The sequence below is a fragment of the Ochotona princeps genome, chromosome 12, assembly GCF_030435755.1.
Source record: "Ochotona princeps isolate mOchPri1 chromosome 12, mOchPri1.hap1, whole genome shotgun sequence".
NCBI classification, from domain to species: Eukaryota; Metazoa; Chordata; class Mammalia; order Lagomorpha; family Ochotonidae; genus Ochotona; species Ochotona princeps.
In genome coordinates, this window is record NC_080843.1 from 47,867,285 (window position 1) to 47,880,128 (window position 12,844).

The 12,844-nt window shown below is 37.2% G+C and overlaps 1 protein-coding gene across 1 annotated transcript in view; it reads right to left on the bottom strand.

The window, feature by feature from the left end:
- Positions 1 to 12,844, bottom strand: part of SUCLA2 (succinate-CoA ligase ADP-forming subunit beta) — a 47,709-nt gene that overhangs the window by 18,096 nt on the left and 16,769 nt on the right. The window contains exon 5 of the mRNA XM_058670771.1: positions 2,899 to 3,027. Coding sequence (XP_058526754.1) covers positions 2,899 to 3,027 — 129 coding nt within the window. The remainder of the gene's footprint in view (positions 1 to 2,898; positions 3,028 to 12,844) is intronic.

The following is a 12,844-nucleotide window of genomic DNA, read 5'->3' on the forward strand; positions in this document are numbered from 1 at the left end:
AAATTATTCATACATATTTTAATACATATGATTGAGAAAAGTCAAACATCTTCTCCAGCCTGGGGATTTCAGTTCCAATATTTATCCTACTGTCTCAATATCTAAACCAGAAGACACTTAAATTTTATTAAACTATCCACGAGAGGTGTGGTTACCTCAATGATCCCAAAATTTATCAAGTATCCACTGAGCAATGAGAACACATTCAGACCAAAAGGATCATTGCATTCATTCAGAAATCAACTGAGCACCTAACATATGATAGTTATTTACATTGTTTCTCTAATGGAAGAACTTATCATCTAGAACAAAGTTGCAATGCTAATTGCAGTACTTTAAAGCTTTTTAAGCAGCACAATATCAAACTCCCAAACTAGAAGCCCTGGTTCACATGGCTCTACAGTTGGAACTGCCATCTACCAATTTCAAAGTTTTACCAGAAATTCTGAAACACTGGTACAAAGGCTACACAAGCCTACATGTTTATTCTAACAGTACTGTATCTGTACAGGAACACTATGGAGAATTTTTCTTCCTCTCCTCTCAACTGCTAAAGCTATAATACATTCTCTTTGTTTTTGATAATAGAAAATTTGAAATTTTTTATGGGTTGAAAAAGTCATTTTTTTTTTATCCAGAACTTACACAGTAGCTTAAAATCTGTTGTTATTGTTAATGGTTGATAGACCTAAGATGGAGACTTTTAGTCAAATGGTGGAATCTGAAAGACAGGGTCAATGAGAGGTCCTTGGGTTACTGGAGGAATGCCCTCTGTGAGTGGTCCTTGCCAGGAGGTTGTGTATTTTGAGTTCAAGTTCAATCTACATTTTCTCTTTCTGTATCATGGCTCAACCTGTGAGTTTGCCCCCACATCCACCTTGACTGTTCCCATAGATGCCAGACTACGGCCACCCAATCCTGAACTGTGATCTTTAAACTGTAAGCTAAAAATCACCATTCCTTTCTATAAGAAGCTCCTTCCAGGTATTTTACTCAAAGGAACAAAATCTACACTAACATAGTTGAAAATGATTTTTTCAAAGAACCAAAGTCCAATAAGGAAACTGAATGATCAAGCTAAGGATTGTATGTAATTTTGGTTAGGAGCTATTTCAAATAAAAAATAAAGTACAATTTCACTACGAAAGGTTTCCCCTATATCCTATTTTTCAGCCTAAACATTTGAGAATTGCAGCATAATTTAGGTATATCTTGCATGACATTAACTAAGCACTATTTCTGAGCACTGTGGAAGGTGCTATGATCTTAGGTTACTCTTCCAAGTATTGTTTCAAAATCTGTAAATTTTACTCATCTAAACTTTACCCTCCAGTCATTCACTTCCAGATAACTACTTAATAAATCAAATCTCTCTGCAAGTTTCATAACATTCATTTTCTTGAATTATTTGTTTCAATATTAGGAAAAGTTCTCTACTTCCTGTCAAAATTCTTGCTTTTGCTGTACCAACACAGCTTATTCTGACATAGTTTTCTCACTAACAGATATTTCATTTTATTCAAAGTTTACTATTCAAGCTTTTTTTTTAGGATGAGTCATTTTATATCCAAACTAAACAATTTAATTCAGGAGCAATATCACAAATATAACTTTACAAGCAACTTTACAAGACATAATATTGATCTGTTTTTCTTTACTGGTTGTGGAAGGGGAGGGGACAGTAAACAAAAAGAGTGAAATTATAGACAAAATGTATTATGTCTATAATACATACAATAAAAAAATTCAAGGCATCATTAGAGTCTAAAAAGTGTCATCCATATGCCCTTAAAACAAAACCAATGACCTATTGCAGGACAGTATCCCTGCCATCCTACACCATTAAAAAGAAATAAAGGGAAAACAGAACATTTAAAATTATACCAAGCGAATATAAAACGTAGACTATGAGAAATGATTTTAAAAATCACCCCAGTTTCCTCAAAAAATAAAATGAAAGAAAAAAGGGTAGAGACAGCAATAAAATGCATAAAATACAGAAACATCTAGGAGACACATTAACACAACAGCAGTAACCTTTTGTAGATCCTAGTTCACACAAATTATCAAAGGGAATAATTTGAGGGGCTGGTATCATGGCAGAGTAGGATAAGCTTCCACCTATGGTTCCACCACTCCATATAAGCAGTGATTCAAGTTCTGGTTGTGGCCAGCTGAGGAGGGAATCAATACATGGAAGATCTCTCTCTCTCTCTGTAAATCTGTCTTTCAAATAGAAACGAATAAATCTTTAAAAAAATTTTTTTGAGACCAGGAAATCTGAACAATCGAACAAATGATGATTTTAAGGAATTGCTGTAAATTACACTAGATTTTATTTTATTTATTTATTTTATTGGAAAGGCAGATATACAGAGAGAAGGAGAGACAGAGAGGAAGATCTTCTTTGCACTGGTTCACTTTCCAAGTGGTTGCAATGGCCAGAGTTGAGCCAATCCAAAGCCAGGAGTCAGGAGCATCTTTCAGGTCTCCCACACGGGTAAGGGTCCCAAGGCTTTGGGCCGTCCTCGACTGCTTTCCCAGGACACAAGCAGGGAGCTGGATGGGAAGTGGAGCTGCCAGGGCTGCGATATGGGATCCCAGTACATACAAGGCAAGGACTTGAGCTGCTAGGCTACCACTCTGGGCCCCATACTAGAGACAGTAATAGTATAACGACATATTTTAAAGAATCATTTTAAAATATTTAACAACAGACATTGAAATATTTAGGATATAAAAACATTATACATATTCACAAGAATAATTTTAATTTACTTGCCTTGACACAATTTTTTTACATTTTAACAACCACTTCACTTACACAAAGTTAATTATCTTCCTTTAGTATTATAATGCTGTAAGTATGAACTCAAAATTTTTCAGAATATAGCATACCCGCACAGCCTGTTCCTTCTTAATTCCTTCTACAATATCAATAGGTTCTTTAACTATCGCATCAGGAGTCTCAGCAGCAACATCTTCTATGTTGACACCACCTTGTGAACTTCCTATTAATACAGGACCCTAGAAAAAAAGCAGCCAAAATATCCAGATTTTATTTTAGAACCACCAATAATTGTTAAAACCTATCTGTGCACACTATGAGACTGAAGCATTCATTATTCCCCATCTCTAGTTTAAAATTTAGTTCAGAATTTATCCTCATATCTCCTCACAATTGCATATTTAAAAAGCCTCAGTTGAAACAATCACACAGAAGATGAAGATTACCTGTGAGGAAGAAAGATAAAAAAAAAAATGCCAGATAAATCATACCAGATAAATAAACTTGAATATATACAAGAAATATAACCTATATATTTTTCATAACAAAGTATTTTTGGTTCAGCACCAGTGGGGAAATCTTTTATCTGCCAAGAACAGTTTGCTTACTTATAACATCATTCTCAAGCCATATAAAATTATCAGCTGAAAAATGAACCTGCTACAGATTTACCCAATTTTCAGTTGTGGCTGAGGCTGGCTTGCAGAGCCAGACCAAATGGTTTCATGGGTTCTACGTGGCCTGCAGGTCAGACATTTCCCACTGCTGGTTTATAGCACAAATACTGACAATCATGTAAACAGACTTGATATTTGAAAGGGGAAAAATCAAAGGAAAAAGTTTCAGATTGTCCAAACTCCAGGCTATTGTAAGTCAATAAAGGTCAACAGCCTGACAGAATAGTTCTGGCTATTCCCATCAACTAGAGAAAGCAAATGCAAGTACTGATGATGAAGTCAAGGACTTTTTAATACTTTAAAAACAATTAAGAGAAAAAACTTACAGCAAACTATTTAATAGGCCTGTTAATTTATACAAAGCTAGAAATAATATTAACATGCAAAAGTAGGTAAACAGTAAAACCATGTTACTAAAGATAAGTAACACCAGAAACCAATGATCTGTAATAGCTTATATAATCAGTGGTATATAATGTAATGTTATATGGGGAAAAATTACACAAAAGCCTAGATTCTATTATCTACAGGATTTTAAAACACAAGGTGAGTTTAAATGCGTACAATATTGAGAAAAACAAAACCAGAAAATAAAACAGCAAAAGATTTTTGTTATTTTAAATGACTACCTTCCAAAATGTTTTACAGAAAATTCTTCCAAAACTTTTTATCAATGAAGAGAACAAATTTCATGTACATCATACACACAATTCTAAGACAATCATTCTTTCTTATATTCAGAAAAAGGGCATAATTTTCACTCTAAAAAATATATAAAGATGAATTTAACTTTCCATCATGACAAGTAGAGTTTTAGTAACAAACTCACTTAAGAGCATAATTTAAATAGAGGAGTTCTCGCGGCGGGGGAGGGTGAATACTGCAGTACGCAGTTAAGACACCACCTGAGATGCCCCATAGCCCCTGTCAAAGTTATGGCTTTCAGTCCCAGCTTCACTTACAATCCTACCTTTCTACCAATGTACACCTCGGAGGAACTGGTATCGGCTCAGGCACTTGGATTACAAACAGCCACGTGGGAGATTCAGATAAAGTTCTGGGTTCCTGGCCCAGATCTTGCTGTAGCAAGTATTTAGGGAATGAGCCAGGAAATATAAGATTTCTTCATGTCTCCTTTTCAAATAGATAAAATTTTTAATTACCAGATTTGAACTCTTTACTTAAAAAAAGCCCAGAAAATGCATATCATCAAAAAACCATTTTGAAATCCATACAAATGAATTTTATACCAAAATAAATTTAGCTTTTAACTACTTTTACACAATATCTACAGTCACCACATTCACTACTGTCTGAAGAGCAAACAGTTCTTCGTATACTTTAAGCAATCACCAAAAGAAGAAACAAAACCTATTACTTTAAAAAGAACTACTATTTACAGGGAGGAAGGATTGTGTGGTACGTCATTAGATTTCAGCATAGAGGTGCAACAAACAATTTAGCTAACCTTTATCTTCAACATATATAAAATCACTTCCAACTAATCCTTCAGGTTATTCTAACAAAGAGACTCCCGGAGAGCACCTACATAGTTAACGCTAGGGATATGACTCAAGTAGCCAGACACTGTGCCAAAAAAACCAACCAGTTAAGAAAAATATCAGTAACCCAAGAAAGCTTAAAGCCAAGAACACCTGTACTGAAACTGGTAAGGAAAGTTCTCCACTTCATCCACAGCTCTCCCAAACTGACATAGCCTGCGATTTAAAAAAAAAATACAAAGCTTATTCCTTGAGAGTCAAACAAAAAAAGCAGAATATATGTCCAACGTTTCAGTTTTTCAGGTGACTATCCTAAGGACTTGTAGGGGGGTTGAGGTGAGAATAAGAAAACAGGCTTGTGGACTCAGTAGCACCAGGAAACTTGCAATTGCCTAGACAGAAGCGAACACAGCTCATCATCAAGAAAAAGCACTCAGCTCACTACTGTTTATTTACGCCATAAGGAACTAAACCCAAAGCTACCAAAAGAAAGGAAATCAGAGATAAGAGCAGAAGTAAAAGAAGAGGAAAAAAAGAAAAATGATATACAAGGACAAAATTTAGAGTTCACAGAAAACAGCAGCAAACCTGTTAAACTCAATTGCACTAAAATCAAACAACAGACACCAAAAATGAAAAAGACATTAGAACTGATACCACGGAAAGAACCCTGTGAGATTGCTATCAACAATTAAACACCAAAAAATTAGATAACTTAGAAGAAATCCTAGGGACACAATCTATAAAGATTTTTTTTAAAGATTATTGGGGCCTTGTATAGCAGCCTAGCAGCTAAAGTCCTCACCTTGCACCCCCCAGGTTGCCATATGAGCACAGGTTCTAATCCCAGCCACCCTACTTCCCATCCAGCTCATCTGCTGCTCACCCTACTTCCCATCCATCTGCTTGTGGCCTGGGAAAGCAGTCAAGGATGACCCAAAGCCTTGGGACCCTGCACCTGCATGGGAGACCTGGAAGAGGCTCCTGGCTCCTGGCTTTGGATCAGCTCAGCTCTGGCTGTCACAGCCACTTTGGGGAGTGAATCATCAGACAGAAGATCTTCCTGTCTCTCCACCTCTCTGTAGATCTGACTTTCCAATAACTAATAATAATAATAATAATAATAATAAAAGATGTATTGATTTATTTGATGGCTATAAAAAGAGATCTTCCATCTTCCAATTCACCGTGCAGATGGCCACAACAACCAAGGCTGGGCCAAACAGGAGCTTTATCCAGATCTCCTGTGTGGCTAGGAGAGCCCCAAACACCTGCATCATTACCCTGCTTTTCCTAGTCCATCAGCAAGGAACAGGATCAAAATTGGGGCAGCCAGGACATGAATGGCACCATATGGTATGTCAGCATCAAAGGTTATGGCTTTCTAGGTTATACTACAAAGCCGGCCCCAAAAACTTAAAAAGAGTCAATCATGAAAAGAGAAAAAACCCAAACAGACATGTAACTACAACTGAGACTAAATCAGCAAACAAAAATCTCCAAGGACAGGAAAGTTCAGGACCAGACAGCTTCACTAGAGAACTCTACCAAATTTGAAAAGAATTAACACCAACCCTTTTTATTAAACTTTGAAAAAAAAAAAAAAAACACAGAAACCTTCAGAACTCATCCTACAAAGCCAGCATTACCTTGATGCCAAAATCAGACAAAGCTACAAGAAAACTACAAGCTGACACCTGCCAGTTTGCATAAAAGCTGGTGCTGGTGAACAGATGAGCCAGGCTGGACCACAAACTCACCTGACACTTACAGAAGCCAGAGCTGGGAAGAGGCTGGCCTGGGCCAAGCTGCAGCACCCGCTGGCACATGCAGGGGCCAGGACTGAGGAAAGGGTCCTTGCCTCCACTGGCATGTTTGAGATCCAGATCTGGAGCAGGTTTAGTAAAATAACTTGGGGAACTACCCTATTAGGCCCCAGCTCCACTGGGGAGCACAAGAGCCAGGGCTGGGGGTGGGCCGAGCCAGACAAGGCGATAGCACTTGCACGACAGCATTTGTGCAAGCCAGGTTTGGGGACAGGCCAGTTGGGCCAGGCCTTAGCACCCATATGCGCCAAGACAGAGTATGGGTTGCATCCAACTGGGCTAGGCTGCAACACCCACCAGTGAGAGCTGAGACTGTGGGTGGGCCATGCCAGGCTGGGTGAAAACACACCTGCACACGCAAGACCCAAGGCTGGGAATGGGCCTTATAGGGAAACTCTGGCAACTCCCCTGAGTGAGCTGAAGCTGCCACTGGTGAATCCAAGAGCCAGGGCTGGGAAGATTTTCTCAGCCCTGGAGCAACAAAACCAACAACTTCTCAAAACCATTCAAGCAATATCCTTGGAACAGTCCCCACATCAGGCTCTCTAAGGCATCATCAAATGATTGACCCCCATCCCCAGGTGCTGATGTAGTTATACAGCAAAGAACAGTATTCTCCCATTCCTCTGTTGCGGACAAAGAAGGGAAAAAAAATTCTGCCATGTCATGCATCAAGAAGCCAGGAGGATGACGCATTTCTGAGAACAACGGAAGCTTCCCATTGGCTTCTTGACCTTCTAGATCCTGCTTTAAGTATTTCTCCATTTAGTTCCCTCAGATTATGTCCTTCAGCTGTAATAAAGTAGCAATCATAAGTGCAACATTTTCTTAGGATACATGAGCAGTTCTAAGAAATTATCAAAACTAAAGGGATAGAAAAGAGGAAAAATTCAAATTTGTAGACAAGTAAGCAAGAGTGACTTGGGGACCACAAACTTAGAATGGTTATCTGAAACAAGGAGAATCACATACAGGACCATGCCCATAACCTCTGAGGACTGGCCTCCCTCCAGGTACTCTGACAGAACTCATTTCAACACACACACACACAACACTGAACAAGAAAAGCACGGAGCCTTGTGAGATGAAAGGAGAGAACACTAGCAAATCTAAGCTAGGAGAAACATTTGAAATTATATTCTAACTTTAAATGCCCCTATACATTTCAAATGAAAAGACCTTCATTTCCTCTTTAGAGAGACTGTTCACAACTGTAAGCTTTTATGAAGATCTAAAAAGATGGAGAACACAAAGATTTAAGAAGAGCCTGTTCAAAATTACTGTCATGCTATTAAAGTAGAATATAGATAAATTCTACAAATAGCCACAAAAGTCTAATAAAAGAAGTAAAAATCAATAAGCCTTTAAAGTACTTGCACATTTTATTCAATTTTTACTTTCCTTTCCTTTTTTTTTTTTTTTAAAGATTTATTCATTTTATTACAGCCAGATATACACAGAGGAGAGACAGAGAGGAAGATCTTCCGTCCGATGATTCACTCCCCAAGTGAGCCGCAACGGGCCGATGCGCGCCGATCCGAAGCCGGGAACCTGGAACCTCTTCCGGGTCTCCCACGCGGGTGCAGGGTCCCAATGCATTGGGCTGTCCTCAACTGCTTTCCCAGGCCACAAGCAGGGAGCTGGATGGGAAGTGGAGCTGCCGGCATTAGAACCGGCGCCCATATGGGATCCCGGGCTTTCAAGGCGAGGACTCTAGCCGCTAGGCCACGCCGCCGGGCCCTTTCCTTTTTATGTAAACTGATAAAAGCCAGAGAAGGCAGCACATGGTGGAGAATGGGGAGGTGGGATATGGAATTAAGCCTGATTTATATCAATTAAGTCTCCAATAGCAGTCTATAAACTGGGATGAAAGCTGGGAAAAAATATGAACTAATACTACATAAAAGAAGAAACTTTGAACTAATTCCACAAGGTCCTGAAAAAGGAACCACTTGGATGAGGAAGCAGAGAAGAGCTGAAGTAGTAACTACAGTTTGCATTTGGTCATCCCTGCAGAATGAATAGCAGTTTTCTCCTCATATACTTTGACTTCCAGAACAATTTACCTTCTAAGAAATAGCTGTAAATGCAAAAAATTAATACTACTCATACTTTCAATTTTATAGCCTAAATTCTTTATTATCTTGCAAAACAACTTATTTTAAAATGTTTGAATTTAAATATACATGAAAAAGCAACCACTACATACAAAGATTTGTTTTTAAAAATAAAATTGTGAGACTGGTGTTCTGGCATAGTATATTAAGCTGTCACCTGCAGCATCAGCATTCCAAATGAGTGCCAATTCAATTCCTGGCTGCTCTACTTCCAATTCAGCTCCCTGCTAAAGCACCAGGGAAAGTAGCAGAAGACAGCTCATTCGTACCAGGCTGCAATGCTTTACCAGAAAAACAAAGCAGCACATGTGATTTGTTAAGAACATTTGTCTCAGCCCAAATGTAGGTACCTAACATACATTAGAAACCTGATTTCACAAGTGTCAAACTCAGTAAGTATTTAAATTGATTTTTCAGCACATCACCTCTCTGGTAGATATTGGCCCATGTATCCTTTAGTGACAGCATTAAAAAAAGACCAGTAGAACCTATGATATATCTCCCGAAAATAAACAAAAGCAATTTTTAATGAATTAGCCCCTACATACAGAATATAAATTTTTCAAAAGTCAATCCCATTAAAATGTTCTTTATAAATAATTTAGACTTTTGCTGTTTAACAGACTTTTATCCTCAGAATTCTCCACAAAAAAGACTGTCTATTCTCCAAACACTGACACCAACCAACTCCAAACTGGTCTAGCATAACATTAAAGATCATGTCTTTGGGCAAATGATTGTTCTAGCATTACAGTATTTTTAGTTTGAATTATTATACCAATGTATTATTTTGACAATTAAAATTTTTAAAAATTTCAGAGCTTCAGATTATGTTAGATTTTATTATAGACAAGTAAATAACAAAAATTAAAAAGTTATCTAATATTCTACCAGCTCTAACTTCGGACCAGAAATGGTCTCCCCAAGAAACTGTTCAACCCATCTGGACAGTAAGTAGCTGGACTCTATGCTTGGTATATGTTTGCAAGGAAAGAATCTTGATTGAATTTGAACTGTAATACTGCATCAAGGTGGAGGAATCCACCAGGGGGTAGGGGAGGGGAGGGGAAGGGGTGGGGGGATTCCCAGAGCCTATGAAACTGTCACATAATGCAAAATAATTAAGAAAAATAAAAATTAAAAAAATTTTAAAAAGTTATCTAAGAGTGAGTATCAGAGAAATCAATTTTATATTAGGAGTAAAGGGAAGGTCTTTCTAAAATAAATTACATTTTCACTGAGAAAGAAAAAATCAGAAGTCATTCAAGAAGGGAGTGGGAGGGATATGATGTAGGCAGAGAGAATAATGCATGTGAAAACAGAGTAAAAAGGCATGGTCCGTCAGAGTAACTGGAATAGTGAGGAAAATTACAACATTTTGTCTTCCATAAAACTCAAGCAGTTCCCTGAAAATACAAGTCCTGAAAATATTTCAAACTCAAATTTAATCCTTTTAAGAAAAGCTCTAACTTATTAAGTATGGTAGTAGATCACCAAAGTACAAGCTACGTCCACAGGACTCTTTCAATTTGTCTGGGCAGTTAGCTACTGCAACAGAAAGTACAAAACAGGGCTTGGCATTGTGGCATACCCAGTTAGGCAGCCAACTGTAACGTAGGCATCCCATATGGGAACACCAGCTCAACTGCTGGCTGCTCCACTTCTGATCCAGCCTCTTGCTAATGTGCCTGGGAAAGCTATGAAGGATACAGTCCATGCACTTGATCCCCTGTCCCACACATGGGAAACCCAGTTAACAGTTCCACGCTCTTGGTTTGGTCCAGCCCTGCTCTGGCTTTGTGAACATGTAGGGAGATGGAAACTCTCTGTCTTTTGTCACCCTATCTTTCAAATAATTAAAATCAATCAAAAAGAAGAAAATAGGTGCTTCTTTAGCACATAAATGGAAAACAAACAGTAAAATAAGTACAAAAGCATAGTTTCTGAAAATTTGTATACTATATAAGGTTATCATCTTTAGATTTCTAAAAACTTACAAAATGAAATTCTATAATACAGAAAAAAACAAATAATTCTCATCACAAATTCTGTACAGGTTTTTGCTACCATCTAGTGTTACATCTTAAGAAAGACTTCCTTGTAAAAACAAAAGCAGGAAAACACATTTTATAACCTTTAAACACTACCTAAAGGGACAGTGTGATGGTTCAACTGGCTAACCCTCTATCTGCAGGCATCAGTTCATTTCCTGGCTGCTCCACTTCCCATTCGGCTCCCTGCTAACAGTCTGGGAAAGCAGTGGAGGACGGCCCAAAGCCTTGGAACCCTGCAGCCGCAGGGCAGAACCAAAAGAAACTCCTGGATTCTGGCTTCAGATCGGCTTAGCTCTGACCATTGTGGCCATTTGGAAAGTAAACCAGTGGATGAAAGATCTTTACCTCAGTGTCTCTCCTCTCTGTAAATCTGACTTTCCAATAAAAATAAATAAATCTTTTTTATTTGTTTGTTTTAATCGCTTTGACAATCTTTACATAGTTGATTATGGCACAAAGGGTCAAGGGCTACCAGAAAGTGGGTAAGACCATTGTTTCCACATTACTGCTTTTTTTTTTTTTTTAGTATCTGGGATAAAGAGGGAGATAAGGGAAAAGCCCCACTCAGCCTCCCACCCATCCTAGATCCCTGATGTGGGGTATGCTCCGAGGGTCCTTCTCAAGTGGTTAATAAATCTCAATTTTTAAATGTAGGGGAAAAATGACAATGCAGAATATTGCTATTTTTTAAAATGTTCTATGTAAAAAATGTTTTCATGTCTCTCTTAATTTGTTTCTATAAAATCTACACAATTACCCAGCCTGCTTCAAAAATACTTGAGACCAGGGCTGTGATAGCAGGTAAAGATACCACCTGCAGAGCCAGCATTCCACATCAGCACTTGTTTAAGTCCTTAATTCTCTACTTCCGTTCCAGCTCCTGATAATGCATCTGGGAAAAGCAGTATAACATGGGAAACCTGGAAGAAGCTCCTCACTCCTTGCTTTGGATCAGTCAGGCTCTAGCCTTTGCAACCACTTGGGAACTGAACCAGCGAATGCAAGACTTCTCTTTCAGTCTGCCTTTCAAATAAATAAATCTTTAAAATACATATGTAGATATATATTTATAATCTATATGTTATATAGATTATTCATATATTATAAATAAATATAATATATATTTATTATTATATATTTGTATATAATATTCATATATAAATATATATTATAAACATATACTTATGTTATTTATATAAATATACAATATTCATATAAATATATAATAAAATATATAATGTGTAAACAAATATATATACATTCATATAAATACATAATATATAAATGTAAATATAAATATATAGTGGATATATAATATGAATAAATATGCTATAAATATATGAATGTTTATATGAATATTAATAAATACATTATGAATAAACATATTATTTATATGTAATATTTTTAATATTGCTATATATTTCTATATTATAAATAAATATATATTTTTTTAAATAAATATTTATATATATATAGGCTCACAGATTCAACTCCCAAAACTCAGAACACTGAAATACCAAGTAATTACTGTATAAAATGAATATCAATGTTCTTTCAAAGCATCAGAACAATGAAACAATGCCTCTTCTCTGACGCCTTATGTTTAATGCCTGAATTAGACTCATTAAGAACAAGTGCTAATACTCTTCAAAATTATATTGCTTGCTTTTTAATATTGTTTGCTGCTTTTTTTTAAAGATTTACTTATTTTTATTGCAAAGTCAGATATACAGAGAGGAGGAGAGACAGAGAGGAAGATCTTCTGTCCAATGATTCACTCCCCAGGCGACCTCAAAGGCCGGTGCTACGCCCATCTGAAGCCAGGAGCCAGGAACTTCCTAAAGCTCTGCCACGTGAGTGCAGGGTCCCAAGGCATTGGG